The following is a 20,489-nucleotide window of genomic DNA, read 5'->3' as shown; positions in this document are numbered from 1 at the left end:
CGGCGTGCACCGAGACAATGGTGTTAACGCTTAAACACCTCAACATCATCCGTTCTCACGTTTTGTGTCCATTGCGGTCTTGGACACCACTTTGTATTCATAAGTGTGTTTTATGAAGCGACCACACTTCGCACTTACATAGGTGATTCTTAGTCAAGTACCTTGCCATACTTGGTCTCTTTGAGAACTCCATCTCTTTGAGATCCTTAAGAACCATTAAAAGTCATAGACTTAGCCTTTACCACTAGGCAAGTTCTCTAACACTCTATTGCTCTCTAGGGAATAGATATAGTTGAGTGTTTCTCATGAACTCTCATAGCTTAGTTGTCCCTTTGAACCAAGTTCTTGAGATCTCCAGTCATCATGGTTGGGTTACCACTATGATAATTCTTTAGTTTGTGGATTTCAAACCCATTCCCTCTAGCAACTTGTTCATTTGATCACGGTTTAACCCTTTGGTTAGCGGATCCGCTAGATTATCTATTGACTTCACATAGTCAATTGTAATCACCCCTGTTGTGATCAAATGTCTCACGGTGTTATGTCGTCGACGTATATGTCGAGACTTACCATTATAGAAGCCATTGTTTGCCCTTCCAATAGCTGCTTGGCTATCGTAGTGGATCAGCACTGGTGGCACTGGCTTAGACCAACATGGAATATCTTCAAGGAAGTTCTTAAGCCACTCGGCTTCCTCACCCGCCTTATCTAAGACAATGAACTCCGATTCCATTGTTGATCGGGCTATACATGTCTGTTTTGTGGATTTCCACGATACAGCACCACCCCCAATAGTGAAGACGTATCCACTTGTTGAAAGTGAGTCTCTATTATCGGATATCCAGTTCGCATCACAGTACCCTTCAAGTACCGGGGGTATCTCGAGAAGTGTAGCCCAAGATTTTGAGTGTGTTTTAAATATCTCAAAACCCTCACAAGAGCTCTCCAATGCTCTTTGCTTGGATTGCTCGTGTAACGACTCAACTTGTTCACGGCACAAGCAATGTCAGGTCGAGTGCAATTAGTCAAGTACATAATGCATCCGATCACCCGTGCATACTCTTCTTGTGCAACGGGCTCTCCTTTGTTCTTGCTCAAGTGAACGTCGAGTTCAATTGGAGTCTTAACTGGCGCGCCATCATAGGCTTTGAATTTATTCAATATCTTCTCAACATAATGTGATTGTGTTAAGATGATTCCATCAGACGTTCTTAGAATCTTCATTCCAAGAATTACATCGGCTAGACCCATGTCTTTCATGTCAAAGTTTCTCTTTAACATGGCCTTTGTATCGTTAATTACTTGATTGTTACTACCCAAAATTAACATATCATCAACGTATAGACACCCTATAACATGGCCGTTATTCGTGCTCTTGATGTAGACACATTTGTCACACTCGTTGATTTTAAACCCATTTGATAACATCACATTATCAAACTTCAAGTGCAACTGCAATGGTGCTTGTTTCAATCCATATAGAGACATTACGAGCTTGCATACCTTTTTCTCTTGTCCAGGTACTACAAACCCTTCGGGTTGCTCCATATATATTTCATCTTCTAATTCACCATTTAGAAACGCGATCTTTACATCCATTTGATGAATCTCAAGATTGTGCAATGCAGCAATAGCGAGAAGCACTCGGATAGATGTAATCCTTGTTACAGGTGAATATGTATCGAAGAAGTCATGTCCTTCCTTTTGTTTAAAACCCTTTACTACTAATCGGGCTTTATACTTATCAACTGTTCCATCGGCCTTAAATTTCCTTTTAAGTACCCATTTGCAACCTAGAGGTTTCGCACCTTCAGGTAGATCTACCAACACCCAAGTGTGGTTTAGCAAAATTGAATCAATTTCGCTTTGAACAGCTTATCTCCAATGCAGCCCGTCTGGGCCAGCAAAGGCTACTTTTATCGATGTTGGTTCTTCATCCAACATGAAAGCAATGTAGTCAGGACCAAATGTTTTTGGTGTTCTGACTCTATTACCACGTCTTAGTACTATATCTTTTGGATCGGGCCTTGCACGCTTGCGCGATTCAGGTTCCGCATCCGCTGATTTAGAACTAGTGGCTTCTTCTTCCACTGGTTTATAACTAGTGGCTTCTTCAATTCTTGTTTCAGAATTGGTTGAGACTTTTTCCTTGTCTTTGCATGGAAATGTATTTTCGAGAAATACAGCATTCATCGACTCAATTGTTGTTCCTACTGTGATAGTCGATATTTCAGACTTGTGAACAACAAATCGATATGCACTACTATTAAGTGCATATCCAATGAAGATGCAATCAATCGTTTTAGGTCCGATTGTAACTTCTTTGGGTGGAGGAACCATCACCTTTGCCAAACACCCCCACTGGCATGCACAAGGGTCGTAAACCGCCGGTTCCGGGCCCGAACCGGCGGTTCAAAGGTCGAGAAAATGCCGAACCTGAACCGGCCCGCCTAGCTCCCGGTGGTTCCGGTTCAGGTTCAAAAAACCGGCGGGTTACGCGGCGGTTCAAAACCGCCGGTTCCGGGCAGGTTCGGCGGTTTGACGAATTTTTTTTTTTTTTTTGCATTTTTCAACTTTTCAATTTTAATCAAATTAATTTACACTTTTCAAGTTTGTTTTTGTATGCAATGTGAGTAAATAAAATTGAAAAAAATACGGCTAAAGTTGCAATTTTATTGAAATTGCATGTTTACAAATTACACGTGACAAGTTACAACAATTACAAATTGAAAACATATGGCGGTCTTGAAGTCTTAAACAAAATTTAAATACAAATGAGACTACTAGTGAAGAACTAATTACAAATGACAAGAAATGACGTTGAAGTTCTTAAACGTATAAGTGTATTATATATATACTCTTAACCGGCGAAGAAGATCTTTCTACATAACTAAATTAAGGACACCTTTAGCAATTCAACTTTAAATGTTGAGTTTCTTCTAACAATCAACAATTATAGTAGAATTGTCAAAAGATTCCCTCATTTAGCCGTATAGAGAAATATACTTCATCGACTAGAGTATATACAAATACAATTATGTAATTGTATTTGCATATTTTTAAAGTAGGAATTAATGGGAAAAAAAGAAATAAAAGAAAAAGGACTTGAGCTCAACTTAAATTAAAAAATTTAAGTTGAGGTGCCTACGTATCCCAATTGCTCATTTGCATTAGGGAATCAAAGTCCACGTAGTTCTCTTACCTTACTTACCTATTTGGCTTGGCCGGCGTCGGTTGACGGTTGGCCTAATCTTCATCCCCGGTGAATTCATCTTGTGATCCCTCTTGACGATCATTCCAATCATTTTCTTGTTCTCGGACGTCAGCTTTGGCCCAATCATCAAGTAACATCACGGCTTCCATATTTTTCACCGAGAGCTTACTTCGTGATTCATCCAAAACGCGCGAGCCAACACTAAAAGCGGACTCGACGGTGACGGTGGAAGCCGGAACAGAAAAAATCTCCTTGGCCATTGAAGCAAGGATGGGAAAATCTTTGTCGTGGGTTCCCCACCAATCGAGGACGTCGATTTGGGCGGGAGGAGTAGGACCTTCATCACCAAAGGAAAAGAGTGATTCAAAATATAAATCTAATTCACTGACCATACCTGAGGACCTTCCGCCGGTGCTGTAGTTGTATAGGTCGGCTAGTTGGATTGCGCGTCGGGGTCATCATAATCGGCTTGAAATGCAAAGCCATAGTTATGTTGTGGAGGAGGTGGTCTTCTGACTTGGTGAGTGGTGTTATACTTGGTTTCATATTCGGTGTAGAGAGAGCGCAAGTTATACTCGAGGTTTTGTTGCACAACTGACCGGTCCGGGAGGTTTATTTGAAAGGTTTCTGAGAGGTCGACTCCAAATTCGTCACTGGTATCCGATTGGATTGCTTGAAGGGGACCAAGATCAATTGAACTCAAATTGTTATAATAAAAATCTAAAATTCTAGAGGTACCTGCTAATTTCCATTTTGGATCCAATACCTTTGCAATAAAAAACACGTTAGGAATCTCACTGAAATACTTGAGCCATTTTTCAATCATATAATACAAAACGCACATTAACTCGGGAGAAGAGGAAGCATTTTTCATTGCAGTTTTAAAACCAAGGGATATGTACATGCAATGCTCCAAAACACGAACAGCAGTGCAATAATAAACACCCGACAATTCAACAGTAGCATTTTTGAAATATTTGAACAATTTAAATAAAGCCAAACTGTTATCCCAACAACTATGCGAAAGATATAAATCACGGTAGGGGTTAGTTCTATAAAAATCACATAAAGCATCTTTATGTGTCAAGGTAGAATTCAGACAATCATATATCGAATTCCATCTATGAGACACATCCATAGTAAAATTCGTGTACCTGACATTCTTTTGATGGCAATATTTCTTCCATGCTTTGCCAATAGCTGGCTTTTGATGGATTAATCTAACTGCATTTCTAATAGGAGAGACATGCTTTTGCCATAATTCAAGCGCATCCTGTACACATAAATTTAAAATATGGCAAATGCATCTTTGATGAAAATACTTACCTCCAATTACCGGTGTACAAGCCGCAATCTATCCTCGTTGTTGTCCGAGTCCGACGATATAGTAACGTCGAACTCCTCATCTTGTTGGGAACGACCTCCCCTACCCCCACCTTGTTGCATTTCAGCAAGTAGCATGGCGGTCCTATGATCTTCTTCCATCTACAAATATTATGTAAGTAGAAGTTAAAAGTATGAACGCAAAAAAAAAAAAAATTAATGAAATTTTGTGCATGTGAATTGGAAAACAAATTTTTCATTACTTACTTGCATGCGTTCGGCTGCCAATCGGGAAACCTCTTCCATAACATCTCGACGACTAGGTCGTCGAGATTTTGAGGGACGCGTAGTGCTTTGATCTTGGGCTATTCCCTTGCCCCGATCACCACGTCCCGATCCACCACGAGAAGAAGACATATTGAATATATTGATAAATGAAAAGTAATATTGACTTGGAATGAAATATGTATAAAGTATAAAAGAAGTGGTAAATTATGAGCACAACAAATATAGTAGTGAGCAGAAAGTGTAGAATTAAACTTGCGCAATTAGAGAGAATGAGGAGAGAATAGAGAAATGGAGATTGAGAATGAAATCCTTGTTAACACAAGAATGGGGTAAGGAAATATGAAGGAGAAGTGGGGTATTTATAGGAGTAAAATTGGAAGAAATAAAAAAAAATTCAAATTTCAAATTTTCAAATTTTCGGCCGAACCGCCGGTTTACCACCTGAACCGGCGGTTCAACCACAAAACCGGCGGTTTTTCCACAAAACCGGCGGGTTGGTCCACGGTTTTCCGACACAAACCGCCGGTTTCTGACCTCACCTAGCCGCCCCTACGCCTGAAAAGCTTCCGGAACCGGCGGAAACCGGCGGTTTTCGTCCAAAACAGGCGGTTTTCGTCCAAAACCGGCGGTTTTCGCCCAAAACCGGCGAACCGCCGGTTCATACCAATCCCTACTTTGAACCCCTACGAACCCCTACGAACCCCTACGAACCCTATGCCGTTCGACCCTTTGAACCGGCGGTTCGAACCGTCGAACCGCCGGTTTTGAACCGCCGGTTCAGGTTCAATATATTGCCGAACCTGAACCGGCCCTTCCGACCCTGCGACCCTTCTGCCGGTTCAACCCGCCGGTTCCGGGCCCGGTTCCGGTTCATGAACCGGCGGTTCCGAACCGCCGGTTAACCGCCGGGCAGGGTCGGTTTGTGCATGCCTACCCCCACACTTTGAGGTATTTGTAGGATGGCTTCCTTCCCTTCCACAACTCATAAGGAGTAACATCTTTTCCTTTGAGAGAGATTTTATTCAAGATATAGTTGGCTGTCAAAACAGTTTCCCCCACCTGTTATGTGGTAATCCTGAAGTCAAAAGCAGTGCATTCATCATCTCTTTTAGAGTTCGATTTTTGCGTTCTGCAACACCATTAGATTGTGGTGAATATGGTGCAGTCGTTTGATGCATTATACCACTTGCGTTGCATAATTCCTCAAACGGGGCTACATATTCGTCTCCTCTATCGCTTCGAATCGATTTGATTTTACAACCAAGTTGATTCTCAACTTCGTTCTTATAATTTTTGAACGCTTCTATTGTTTCATCTTTACTTCTTAAAAGATAAATGTAGCAATACCTTGTGCAATCATCTATAAAAGTGATAAAGTACTTTTTACCACCTCTAGTTTGCACCATCTTTAAATCACATACGTCCGTGTGAATTAATTCAAGGGGTTTTGTGCTTCGTTCAACCGAGTGAAACGGCAACTTAGTCATTTTTGCTTCAAGACAAATTTCACATTTATCTTGGATATCCAATTCATTAGTCTTTAGTAAATCTAAATTTACTAATCTTTGAATGGCTTTTGAATTTACATGTCCCAATTTACAATGCCACAAATTTGAACACTCAGTCAAGTAAGAGGAAGTAGATGCTTTATTCTTATTAGCCAAAGGGTTAGCAACACTGCGAGTCGTCACACTAAGTTTGAAAAGCCCATCGGTTACATAACCTTTTCCGAGGGATTTTTCAAACTTATACAAAGCAAACCTGTCAGACTCAAATACAAGTTTAAACCCCTTATTAACTAGTATTGATCCTGACACTAGGTTCTTGCGGATGTCCGGGACATGCAGCACATCCTTCAATGTTATTGTGACGCCAGACGTCATCATGAGGATCACATTTCCGATGCCAAGGACTTCGGAGGATGCTTGATTCCCCATGTTGATCTTCCTTCCTTCAACAGCAGTGTAGGAGGCAAACTTGCTACTATCTGAGCAGACATGAGCAGTAGCGCCGGTGTCGATGTACCAGCCACCCTTGTTATCAACAAGGTTAACCTCTTCAGTGACCACGGCAATGAGGTCGTTCTCGTCCCAGTCCTTGAACTCCTTCTCAACGACGTGGGCAGCCGGCTTCTTCTTCTTGTTGCGGCAGTCTTTAGCAAAGTGGCCTTGTTTGCCACATTTGTAGCAGTCGCCTTCGAACTTCTTTGAAGGCTACTTTCCCTTCCCTTTGTCATTTGGACGGTTTGGGCGAGGGCGTTTGTTGAAGGACCGCCCCGCTCCAACAGATTGGCTTTGGCTTCAAGTGGGGTGACCCCCTTAGCCTTTTGGTCGCTTTTGCGCACATCAGCCTCAATGCGCAACTTCACGATCAAGTCTTCAAGGGTCATCTGCTTTCGCTTGTGCTTGAGATAGCTCTTGAAGTCCTTCCAACTGGGAGGAAGTTTGTCAATGATCGTGCACCTTAGGAATTTGTCGGGCAAGGTCATCCCTTCAGCCACTAATGCGTGGATGATCATTTGGAGCTCTTGGACTTGCTCCATGATGGGTAGAGAGTCGACCATCTTGTAGTCCATAAATTTGGATGCTACAACTTGTTCAGTCCCTGCAGCATTATCTATGCTATATTTCTTTTCTAGGCTTTCTCACATTTGTTTAGATGTGGTTACATTGGAGTATACATTGTACAAACTATCATCTAAAGCACTTAGAATGAAATTTTTACAAAGATAATCTCTTTTCCTCCAAGCCTCATAGTCCGCTATGACTTCGAGCCTAGTCTCTTAGTCGCTTGGCACGGGCGGCTCGTTCTCCGTGAGGAAGTTGGCGACGCCCAATGTTGTCAAGTAGAACAACATCTTTTGGTACCACCTCTTGAAGTCAGATCCTCCAAACTTGGGTGGTTTCTCGGCAGGTGGCATCATTCTTGGTGCCAAAGGTGCCGAACTTGGTCCATGGAAGGAACCAATTCCGTTGCCCCCGAAGGAGCCAACAACATGGTTGGGCATAGAGCCCCCACCATTCATGTTGGGCATAGAGCCCGCCATGGTCATGTTGGGCATAGAGCCAGCCATGGTCGTACCAGCCCCGAAGGGACTAGCACCCGCATGAGACCCGAAGGCCCCAGCATTCGTGCCAGCATTTGTGTGAGACCCGAAGGCCCCAGCACTCGATCCATTAAAGGATCCGAAGGAACCACTAAAAGTTGAACCAACCGAACCACCAAAGGTGGAACCAGTGGACGCCCAGAAAGGGTTGTCCCTAACCCATGGGACAGTTGAAGAAGCGGCTGGGAAGCCGGGGGTTGGCATCATCGAGGGGATCGATGAAGTGTTGACGGGTCCAGTGGTCGCCATGGTAGAGGGAATGGCAGCGGTGGAGGTGGCGGCAGTGGTGTTCGATTCAGTTGACATCTCCAGCAAAGGTGTTAAATATTTCGAAAGTTTTTAGTTCAGTTTAAAGGTTTATATCTCGTCTTGCGATTGTTGGTTTCTGGGGATTACAAGAGATACAACCGGGCGTAATACAACCCAAAAGGAAGAAAAGGAGAAACTGAACTGAATGAAATTACAATTGGAAATCGAAACAACTGAACCAGTATGATAGCCGAGTCGAGGAGGCCTCTTCCCACAAGACGAGATACGCCCCGGTAGTGCTCTCGGTTTGGCGTGTCGTCCCCAAAGGTAAAATGGCTACGTCTCTTTTGATGCAGCACCGCAATCAGCAGAGCTCCAGCGAACTGGATGAAGGAGAGGGCAGAGCTTCGACAGAAAGACAATGCAGAGAGAGGGAGAGAGCTTATGTTGTTATGCTTGTGAATAGTGTAGTGTAGATGCATGGAGTGGCTAGGAGTATGCCTTTCGCGTGCGGAGCGTATGCTTTTCTCACGTGGCAGCTCTGACTGTGCCACGCTTGACGACGTGTCAAGCCACTTGGATTGCTGACTCTGAGGTGGTATAAAAATATTAAGTTTGGGTTAGGGACAAGCCCAAGCACCAAGCCCAAAGACCAATTGCCAAGATCCAAGTCCAAGTCCAAGTCCAAGATCGAGATCGGGATCGAGATCGTGCCCGGGCCCACGGCCCGCGACCGCGAGCACGAGCTCGGGCGAGCAGGCGGCGCGCGCGTGTGCGCGCGTGTGGGCTCTTTCACCCATCTTGGTCCACTATAATTATTAAGTAACATAAAGTCACTTAGTTTAAACACATTAAAAGATGTGTTAATCCTACAATGTGGGATAATTAACACTAGTTAATTATTCCCTAAGCTCCAACTCCAAGCGTTAATTAAAAGCTAATTATGCCCAACTTTAATCCACTATTTCTCACTCACCGGAAATCGGATTTGAGAAAGTGAATATACTACATTTATCTACGTAAAATATAGATCGACGCTATGTCATTTAATTTCACAAAATTAAATGTCTCGTCACATTTATTATTTGGTCAAAATCCATTGACCGGGCATATTTAATCCATGATTTTTACAGCAGAAACGCAAGTGCGCCAAAGACGCCATCGCTCCCGAAGCTATCGTCCACTATAGCAGGACTCACCCCATCGCCTCGCCCTTCACATGGTCCGCGCCCTTGAGGCCAGACGATCGTCGTCTGGGCTATCGTCCGATATTGCGGGAGCCCAGACGATAGATTTTCAATTTTTTTACTTTTTTACCATTTTCCTATTTTAACTTCATTTCTCACATTTTTTATTCCATTCTCTTCCCCCATTTCATTTTCTCTCACTTTAGTAACATAAATTTGAAAAGATAAAAATAGCAATGAAGTGGAAAATGGGGTTAGGAAGGGTATACAGTCTGAGCTATTGCAGGTGTATGGATTAAAAAAAATAGAATGCTAACGTGATAGACGAAAAATGGAGATAAGATGGATGTATAGTCCAGGCTAGAGTGAATGCCCTTATAGTTTATGGCTATATGCACATAATTCATTTGTTGAATAGTATGTCTAAAATCTAAATCGTTCATTTCACGTGCATCTAGGGGTGAGCAAAAAAATCAGAACCGAATATCCAAACCGAACCAAACCGAAATTTTGAAATTCGATTCGATTTTTTGGTTCGTTTCGGTTTTAAAAATACAAAAATTTCGGTTTTTCGGTTCACTTCGGGCGAAGAAAAAAACCTTAAAATAAAAAAACCGAATTATATATATATATATATATATATATATATATATATATATATATATATATATTGTAGTGTTAAAATCCTATATACCACTTAGATTTAAGTTCCGTTTTTATTGGGATCGTTGGATCTTGAGGATGAACGATCTAGATTTAATTCTTATAGTAGCATTCTGTAGTTCATTATTTAGTTTATTTTGTGCATTATGAGGGTGAATTAGTAATTATATGTGCTCAAATCTGGAGAAACCGAGGAGCCGAGATTTTAGCGGGATACACCCACTACTTTCCATGTACTCCACGCCTCATTCATCATCATCCTTAATTACTCCAGCTTCTCTCTCCATTTTTGACTTCTCAAATTCCAGCCAAACCCTAGCCGCCTCCACCACCGTTTTCGCCGATACAAGCTTAAATTCATCCGCTGTTACCTTCGATTTTCAGTCATCCGTTCTGTTCTGAACAATACTCCACCGCCACCATCACCGTTTTCGCCAATAAGAAGAGGTAGGGTTTTCGAATGTGTATGTACTAGTTTAATTTTCGAGTTGCAACAACCCTTTCTCCAAGTTTCGCCTGTAACACACCACAATTCAACTGCATACCACCGACCGACCGTATTTGTTAATACAGTCTAATTCCCCTTTGTTTCGTTGGATTCCTTCGCAGTTCTTAAAATGACAAAAAGAGGACGACCAACAAATTCACAACAATCCCAGCAAGAGGGTGAGCCTTTGTTTTTCATTTGCAATTCGAATTGATGTTTATTTTTGGATTTTACTCCGACATGGTTTAACATAATTTTGCAATTCGAATTGATATTTTATTTGCAAAATATCTGCTTGTTCTGTACTTGTTAAAATCTCTTCATTATTTGCCAATGTTACTACATTATTTGAATATGTGATAGCATTATGGTCATTTTTGTTTTAAATTGTCAGATAACAAATGTAATATTAGTATACTCATTAATTCATATAATCTCTGCATTATGTTCAAATGTGATTGCATTATTTTACTATATCCTTGAATTATGTGTAATGTTGTTTTATACAGTAAAAGATGAAAGTTATTTAGTGTTACATTCTGTGTATTAAAACTGTATATCAATGCATTATTTACCTATATGATTACATTATGAATGTTGTTGGTGTGGTTATAGATTGCGGAAGAGTAAATTGAAAATCTGCTTGTTCATTAATTTTTAAAATCTCTTCATTATTTGCCAATGTGTCTACATTATTTTAAAATGTGAATGAATTATGGTCATTTCTGTTTTATATTGTCAAATAACAAATCTAAAATTAATATATTCATTAATTCATATAATCTCTGCATTATGTTCATATGTGAATGCATTATTTTCATATATCCTTGAATTATGTGTAATTCTGTGTTATACAGTAAAAGCGGAAGGGTATTTAGTGTTAGATTCTGTGTATTAAAACTGTATATCAATGCATTATTTTCCTATATGATTACATTATTAAAGTTGTTGGTGTGGTTATAGATTGTGAACGAGTACATTGAAAATCTGCTTGTTCATTACTTGTTAAAATTTCTTCATTATTTGCCAATATGACTACATTATTTGAATATGTGAATGCATTATGGTATATTATTTCATTATTTGGATTTGATAGTGCATTATGTAGCCTGTTTTTTACATTACGTTTGATTTTGATATGCAGAGATGCAATTGTGTATGAGGACAACTAAAAACAAACGGTGCAGAGTGAGTTCCTTTCGTTGGAACCGTTCAAAGCTGTCAGCCCGGTCATTATAGACACTTGGTGCTCTTACTTGAATAACATGGAGAAGCTGAAGGCACCAGATAGTAGTTGTCATTATTTTGATTGTTGTAGGAAATACGAACTATCAACGGGCTGATGAGTACTTCAATGAGTTAACCGCACAGTTATTAGAGTAATTCAGTGTTATAGAATCCAATAACGAACAAAAATTCGGTGCATGTATCAGTTTAAACGTTGTTATTATTGAGTGCGTACTACACCCTAACCCCTACACTTATTAAACCCTTAGGGGTAACAAGAAACGTGTGGCAAACATCGAAACACGCCACATCTTATTCGTATACATTGCAGTTCAAATATGGTGCATTATATAGTCAATAAAATCCATTACTCGTTAACATTCGGTGCATTATTCGTATCAGTTCGTTTCCATTCGGTGCATTATTCGTATCGGTTTAAACGTTGTTATTAATGAGTACGTACTATACCCTAGCCCCTAGGCTTATTAAACCCTAAGGGGAAACAAGAAACGTGTGCCAAATATCGAAACACGACACATCTTATACGTATACATTGCAGTTCACAAATGGTGCATTATATAGTCCACAATATCCATTACTCGTTACCATTCGGTGCATTATACGTTTATGTTTAAACATTGTTATTAATGAGTACGTACTATACCCTAGCCCCTAGGCTTATTAAACCCTTAGGGGAAACAAGAAACGTGTGTCAATCATCGAAACACGACACATCTTAATTGTATACATTGCAGTTCATATATGGTGCATTATATAATCAATAATATCCATTATTCGTAACCATTCGATGCATTATTAGTATCAGTTTAAACGTTGTTATTTATGTGTACGTACTATACCCTAGCCCCTAGACTTATTAAACCCTAAGGGGAAACAAGAAACGTGTGCCAAACATCGAAACACGGCACATCTTATTCGTATACATTGCAGTTCACATATGGTCCATTATATAGCCAATAATATCCATTGTTCGTTAACATTCAGAGCATTATTTGTATGTTCATTACTTGACTGATTCTGAACATTATTTGGCTATTTGAATGCATTATTTATCTTGTTTTATGCATCACATGGTTGATGTTGTACGTACTAGACCCTAGCCCCTAGGCTTGTTAAACCCTTAGGGAAAACAAGGAACGTGCACCAAACATCGAAACACGGCACACCTTAAATGAAACGGGGCTGGATAAATATTCATTACATATCACAAATAATGCATTACAGAAACTAAAACCACGCATTACACTACATAATATGTACATTATGTATATCTGTTTTAAAAAATGCCTATGCGCTATGCATGTGCAACCCCGAGGAATTACTGCAGCTCGTGTATTTGGACAACGTTTTTTAGACTTAGAACATACTACACCCTAGCCCCTAGGCTTGTTAAACCCTTAGGGAAAACAAGAAACGTGGGTAAAACATCGAATTACGGCACAACCTAAACTAGGGGCTAGGATAAATGTTCATTACATACCACAAACCATGTTCATTATAGAACGTAAACTAAACGGGTAAGGATAAATGTTCATTACATACCACAAACAATGTGTTACAGAAACTAAACTACGCATTATACTACACAATATGTACATTATGTATATCTGTTTTAAAATATACCCACGCGTTATGCATGTGCAACCCCAGACGAATTACTCCAGCTCGTGTATTTGGACAACATTTTTTAGACTTAGAACATACTACACCATAGCCCCTAGGCTTGTCAAACCCTTAGGGCAAACAAGAAACGTTCGCCAAACAACGAAACATGGCACAACTTAAATTATAATATTGTCAATGAGTTGATCGAATATTTGTTTGTTCATTACTTGGTATAAGCTGTTCATTATTAGGCGATGTGATTACATTATTTGCCTATGTGCATGCATTATGTTCATTTCTGTTTTTAATTGTCAACAGCCAAATGGAATATTTGTTTATTCATTACCTCATATAATCTCTGCATTACGTTCATATGTTAATGAATTATTTTCATATATGCATGAATTGTCGTTGGTCATTGTTGAAATAGCTTATGCTCATTAAGTAAATGATTATGTTCATTAATGTGTATATTTGTATTCATTATATGTCATGTATCATGCATCATGTCAAAGGTTTTTTATATTGTCAAGGAGTTGATCGAATATTTGTTTGTTCATTACTCGGTATAAGCTCTTCATTATTAGTTGATGTGCTTACATTATTTGCCTATGTGCCTGCATTATGTTCATTTCTGTTTTTATATGTCAACATGCCTTCTTCGAAGCTAAATATGGCTGAGATTAAAAATTAAACGAAATCTGCATAAAATAATATGAAAATCTGCACAAATACTTAGTGGGAAATCTGCATAAAATAATACGGCTAAAATTATGGAGCATTCCATAACTAACTACAAATGTTAATCACTATTTCCTCCTTCATATATATGATATAAATATATGAAGTTTATTTAAAAAAAAAAAAAAAACTACAAATGTTAATCACTATTATGCCCTTTAAACGTTTAAAATTTAAGAAATTAACTAATTATCTGTCAATGTTTTAACCATCCGATCACAACAAATCCACGGCTGAGATTAAAAAGGAGATTGGATTAATAGTGGAAAAAGGATTTGAATACAATCCTATATATATATTCTATTAATTTAATATATTCTATTATATATATATATATATATATATATATATATTCTTTTAATATATTCTACTATATGAGTAATACTATATATTATATAATATATTAAATTTATATTATATATTATTATTTTATATTATGAGTATATATATTCTATTAGTATATACGGTATAAAATAAAATAAATTATATATATATTAATATTATATGTTTGTTTTTTCGGGTTTTTTTATTTTTTAAATTCGGTTTTTGGTTTTGGTTTTTCGGGTTCGGTTCGGTTTGGATTTTGAATTAAATTCGATTTTTCGGTTTTGGCAAAAAATCGAACCGAAACTCGAATGCTCACCCCTACGTGCACGATTGTTGAAGATTTGAAGGTGATATCTTCCGCGCTCTTTCTGTTCTTATAATCTTCTACAAAATTAAGAAATTCATGTTTTTTAGTGGTACAATTATACTCCATATATGGCAAAAGCTGTCGTCAATAATTGAGAATTTTCAATACCGACTGAGGAATGTGACTACAAGTAGGGTCCAGTGATTTTAGCTTTCCATGGCTCACATCTTGCCCGCTTGATTGAATTAGATTTCTACCCAATTTTGTGTTTGTTGCGTTTTGTAGTATAGTAATTACCTTTTTCAGTTAACTGATGACTGCAGTGAAAATATATGGTGGTAAATAAACTGGGTAGAAGTTCGCATTGATTTAGTACCAGTACGCAGACAAGGTGTTTGATGAAATGTCGCATTCAATTTTGGTTTTATATACCAGTTTTTAAAAATCAAACCCAGTATTTAACTTTCAATTATTTGATTTTGAATATGAAGGGGAAATTTGGCTGCAGCAATATGAGATTAAATTAAAATTTCAGTCAGTATTATTTGCTCAAAGTTAAGTCTATTATTATCTCTTAGTGTAATCCCTAAAAAACCAACAAAAACACGGCGAGTCACGTCACATTCTGTGGAAGGGTGGAAGAAGCTAGTCCATGGGCTGAATTTTCTGCTCAGTAAGTTAAATAAGTAGTTATCCTTGGAAAAGAAAATTAATTATCATTCGGAGATGATAAGTACGCTTTGTGATTGTTCATTGGGTTGGTATTCATCACTCTTGTTGTGATGATGGGCTGTATGTATTCTCTCACAGCCTTATCCTTCTCTCTTGTCGTCCTATTACTGATTTCGTGTTGTTGTAAATGCGAGGGTAGAGATAGCATCAGCGTTGGAGAGCCATTGAAGGAGAGTGACAAGACTCTTGTATCAGCTGAGGGGCGGTTTGAGCTCGGTTTCTTCGATAGCAATGGTGGCAAATATTTGGGCATATGGTATTACAGCGTATCGCCAAGAACCGTCGTGTGGGTTGCCAGAAGAGACGCACCACTGCCCGTTTCATGTGGAGGTGTTCGGATTCGTGAGGATAATGGAAATGTCGAGGTTGAGTGTGGTGATGGTGAACTTCACCCCGTTACAAGTCTTGCGATTTCTGCAGGTTCTAACAGAACACTGCAGCTGTTGGATTCCGGAAACTTGGTTCTTGTTGATGCTTCTTCAGGTGCAAGAGTGTGGCAGAGTTTCGACGAGCCAACTGATACTTTTCTTCCTGGTATGAAACTGAATGACACTGTGAAGCTGAGCTCGTGGATGAGTCCGAACAACCCAGCTATAGGAAACTACTCGTTCTTGCAAGAGCAAGGTGTGTTTGTGATATACGAGAGATCTGTCAACATCCGCTGGAAAAACAATGAGCCTAACTCGTTCATGAAGGACACTTTGCCTTTCTTCGTAGGCGAGATGCTATCAGGCTCCACGAAAAGTGGAAAGACAAATAGATTCAACATATCTTTGATTACACCTGATTTCAACAATTCAAGGCTAGTGATGAACTCTTCAGGACAGATACAGTACTACGATAGGAGCAATGTCGTGAGCTGGTCAAGTGTGTGGCCAGCACCCGATGATCCTTGCAGCGTGTACAACACATGTGGGAAGTTCGGTGTTTGCAAGTCATCCGGTACATCAACGATGCATAATTGCACGTGCCCTTATGGATTCACCCCTGTTTCCTCGGAAGACTGGAATGCTGGGATTTACTCTGATGGTTGTGACAGGGTCCCGCCTGCAGAGTGCAGCCGTAGGAAGACGTTTGTGAAGATACCGCTTGAGAGAGTGGGTGGAGGCTTCAAACCGTTTGATGAGGCTCGACGAGAGGAAGCTTGCAAAGATGTGTGTTTGAATGATTGCAAGTGTCAGGCCTACTATTTCGAAGATGGCAATTCTGGAAGCAGAGGAACGGGGAAGAGTTCTTCGAGATGTTGGATTTGGACGAGTCCTGTAGTCGAAAATCTTAATCAGGATGATGGTGTTGATGCTGCTAGTATTAACCTTTTTCTACGCATATCTGGAGGTAGTTTCTTGCTTATTTCTGTTGCAATTTTGAATGTTTTGTTAAAACTTTGGAATTCTGCTCTTAAGCATTTGAAGGCTTGTGATTTATTCCCTGTCTGTCAATTGTGTGAAATTGGAAGAGTTCATTCAAATCAAATGTTGGCTTTGCACAGGTGCAGGTGGGGTGAACGCAAGAAACGACCCTGAGGCTCAGGCACCTAAGAGTCGGAACGACTCACAAAAAATATATGTGATCACCATCGTTGCTCTGGTAGGTGGGATTATACTACTTTCTTTCCCTGCATGTATCTTGTATAGAAGGAGGGCGGCTGAAAGACCAGGTACATGAGAAGAAGAGATACAATGGATCACACCTTTGATCTAATTCGACTCCACTTGAGTTACTGAGTTCTTTGTTTCTCCCTGCAGGTAATCACAGACGCGCTGAAGCTAATCCGGCGCTCTTCTCGGCTGAGAGTGAAAGACAAGTCAATAACTTGATGCAAGAAAATGGCACGGGGATTGATCTTCCCTTTTACAATCTTGATTCCATCTTATCTGCCACGGACGATTTCTCAGATGCAAATAAGCTCGGGCAAGGTGGATTCGGGCCGGTCTATAAGGTTACCACGAAATCCATCACTCTCTCTAAAGAACAGTAAAATATAGATATATGCAGAGAAGTATATAGATTTATTTTATTACTCAATATATGCCACATATATATAGTACAAGAGACTAAGCTAGACTATCACATAACCGATGTGGGACTAATATTCTTAACACTCTCCTGTGACTTCATGAATGTGCTTTGAGAATTGAAAAACTTTTGCAGGGAATGTTTCCGGGTGGACATGAAATTGCAGTGAAGAGACTGTCGAGCTTCTCAAGCCAAGGAATCGAGGAATTCCTCAATGAGGTCGTCTTGATTGCCAAGCTTCAACACAGGAATCTAGTTAGGCTTCTGGGATACTGCATTAAGGGGAGTGAAAAAATCTTGCTTTATGAATACATGCCTAATAGAAGCTTGGATGCCTTCGTATTTGGTTAGTGCAACTATACTATTATACCTCACTCTCCATCATGATTAGCTGCGGAAAGATTTATGTTATGTCGTGTTTGTTTTCTAGACGAGCACAACCGGTTGCTACTCGACTGGAAGAAGAGGTTCGAGATCATCTTGGGGATAGCTCGAGGGCTGCTGTATCTTCACCAAGATTCGAGGTTGAGAATCATTCATCGTGACCTGAAAACGAGCAACATCTTGCTAGATGAAGATATGAACCCCAAGATTTCAGATTTTGGTTTGGCAAGGATCGTTCAAGGCATGGGAACAGAAGCAAGCACAAACAAAGTGGTCGGAACCTAGTAAGTTTACAAAACTTTCTTGATTCGATGCTTACCAATGCAATGTTTTGGAAGTGGTGTGATGATTGCAAATTCAAGTAAAAGTTGTGTTATTTCAGACTGTTAGTCTTAAAACTAACTTATTCTGCTTTCTTCAAGTGGCTATATGTCTCCAGAATATGCGTTGGATGGGAAATTCTCGACCAAATCTGACATTTTCAGCTTCGGAGTTGTGATGCTGGAGATCATAAGTGGGAAGAAAAATACAGGCTTCTATAATCCTCAACAAGTCCAAAATCTCTTAGGTTATGTGAGTGTTTAGTGTTATCAGTATCACACCTTGATCAACTCTTTCATGTTTTCTTAAACTGTGTGTATTGTTTTTATCTGCGATGTCTGATTGAAGCTGCAATGTGTTCAGACATGGGAACTGTGGTCTGACAACAAGTCCCTCGACATGATCGATCCTACACTATCGGATTCGTGCGAGAAATCCGAGGTAATCAAGTGCATAAACATAGGGCTACTCTGTGTCCAAGAAGATCCCAACGAACGTCCTTCCATGGCGACTGTTGTCGTAATGCTGGGGAGTGAGACAAGCCCTCTTCCAGTCCCGACTCAGCCGGCCTTTGTTGTGAGGCGACGGCTCTCAAGCACGCCGTTGTCATCTTCGTCCGCTCAACCGGACTCTGTCTCCGTCAACGATGTCACCTTTACTATGGCACAAGGGCGGTGATGAGAGGTTGTGAGGAACATAGTAAAATCACAGATATGTTTTCCATATATATTTTGGAGTGTATGGTAATGCGAAATTAAAACCAATGGTATAGAATAAACATTATTTATTGGTGTAATATATGTCTAATAAAAGTGTATGGCAATTCAAAGTGAAAAGAATGTTAGTTTGATTTCATATCGTGCTCCTTTTGTCACATTGTTATGAAACTCTTTTGCTAAAGGTATAATTCGTTTGGATTTGTTTTTCATACGTACTTCAAATTATTTTGTGTTCCATCAAAATGATTTGCCTTATACTTCTTCAACGAACTAAGCTTCATCTTATGGATTCAATTCCATGCTAAATGGGATACAATGATTTTCACTCCACAAACTTTAACTATATTTGAGCCTCTTTCACCAGTCTTAAATGTTTACACAAGAGTAGGTTATCAAATCATTTTCTAAACGAATCAAATTCTATAGTTCTACATTTATTTTCGAAGTTCGAGAGACATTAGAAAACAACAAATATTTACTCTTAAGATGCATTAAAAAGTAATAATAGAAGAATCAAACAATGAACGAAGACCATAATAAAAGAATAGATATAAATTAAACATGAATCATCTGATTAGTTCATCCAAACGAGTATGTGAAGAACAAAAATGAAAATCTAGCCACGGATAATAAACTTAATTACACCAAAAGTAAAGAAAAAATTGGAGTAACCATGCCAATTTTGAGTTGTAGATGCATGAATTTTATACTCAAGTAACTGAAACTCTCTTCTTCTAAGCAATTTTGAGATGTAGATGCATGAATTTTCTAAAATAAATAACTTAACTAGTTAATTATTATTGAAGCTATGGGGTTTATTTAGTTTTCTTTTACAACTATTTATTTCAAGTGGGCAACAAAAAAATCCTGAGTTATGATTTCGGCCATTGGGCCCATACCCTCTGATTATATTTATATACAAGGCCCATAACTGTCATATTTATTGTCTACGAAAATACCTTATCTTATTTGAAATTTAATCATTGTGTTTATATATAAAATATGTCTTTCTATTTATTGACATAAGTTTAATTTTTGCAATGCTATTTGTGTTGGATTTAAACAATGTTACTCCTTCAAAAGGAGTACTATACAATCAAGCCCTCTCATTTAACTAATCAAATAGTATTACTAGTAATAAAAATGAATTATGAAACTGCAATAAATCAAGTTTTACATCACAACTATATTTCTTTTCACAAAGCTCGACTATAAATGACACAATTTCTTTTCTAATGCCTCATTCTAAATTACATGATTCCTAAAATAAAAACATTACCATCTTTGCTTTATTCTCTCTTCACATAATTCATAAACCAAAATTGCATAAAATTTGACATCAAATAAGAAAATGCTTCATTTAAAGTATTACAGATTAAGTAATTAAAAACTTAATCATAAAAAATACACGATCTTAATTACTATGACCGATATAGTAATCTCGAATCAGAGATCGTTGGACTCAAACTTCGTCCAATTTACCATTATTTGAAGTCATACACATAATTCATTCATATTTTGCCATGCCATATCGTGACCGTGCAAATGATGACATATAAAATCGATAAATCA

The 20,489-nt window shown here is 38.9% G+C and overlaps 1 protein-coding gene and 1 long non-coding RNA gene across 2 annotated transcripts; both read left to right on the top strand.

Moving 5' to 3' along the window:
• Nucleotides 1-10,243: 10,243 nt before the first annotated feature.
• Nucleotides 10,244-11,897, top strand: LOC121787334. The gene is made up of 3 exons (XR_006047337.1): nucleotides 10,244-10,477; nucleotides 10,640-10,696; nucleotides 11,662-11,897. It is a non-coding gene; the product is annotated as an uncharacterized LOC121787334 (long non-coding RNA).
• A 3,558-nt stretch (nucleotides 11,898-15,455) lies between these two features.
• Nucleotides 15,456-19,053, top strand: LOC121787332 (G-type lectin S-receptor-like serine/threonine-protein kinase At4g03230). The gene is made up of 7 exons (XM_042186035.1): nucleotides 15,456-16,812; nucleotides 16,967-17,134; nucleotides 17,223-17,416; nucleotides 17,629-17,839; nucleotides 17,924-18,161; nucleotides 18,300-18,450; nucleotides 18,562-19,053. Exons 1-7 carry the CDS (start codon nucleotides 15,528-15,530, stop codon nucleotides 18,874-18,876), a joined length of 2,562 nt encoding a protein of 853 aa, XP_042041969.1. The 5' UTR covers nucleotides 15,456-15,527; the 3' UTR covers nucleotides 18,877-19,053.
• Nucleotides 19,054-20,489: the final 1,436 nt, after the last annotated feature.

The sequence above is a fragment of the Salvia splendens genome, chromosome 22, assembly GCF_004379255.2.
Source record: "Salvia splendens isolate huo1 chromosome 22, SspV2, whole genome shotgun sequence".
Taxonomy (NCBI): domain Eukaryota; kingdom Viridiplantae; phylum Streptophyta; class Magnoliopsida; order Lamiales; family Lamiaceae; genus Salvia; species Salvia splendens.
Note: the sequence above shows the minus strand (reverse complement) of the source record. Positions and strands in the feature narration are given on the sequence as shown.

Coding starts and splice junctions, on each gene's coding strand:
- LOC121787332 (XM_042186035.1), top strand. CDS start 15,528: ATGATGGGCTGTATGTATTCTCTCACAGCCTTATCCTTCTCTCTTGTC. Junction 16,813..16,966: donor TTTTCTACGCATATCTGGAG/GTAGTTTCTTGC, acceptor GGCTTTGCACAG/GTGCAGGTGGGGTGAACGCA. Junction 17,135..17,222: donor GAGGGCGGCTGAAAGACCAG/GTACATGAGAAG, acceptor TTCTCCCTGCAG/GTAATCACAGACGCGCTGAA.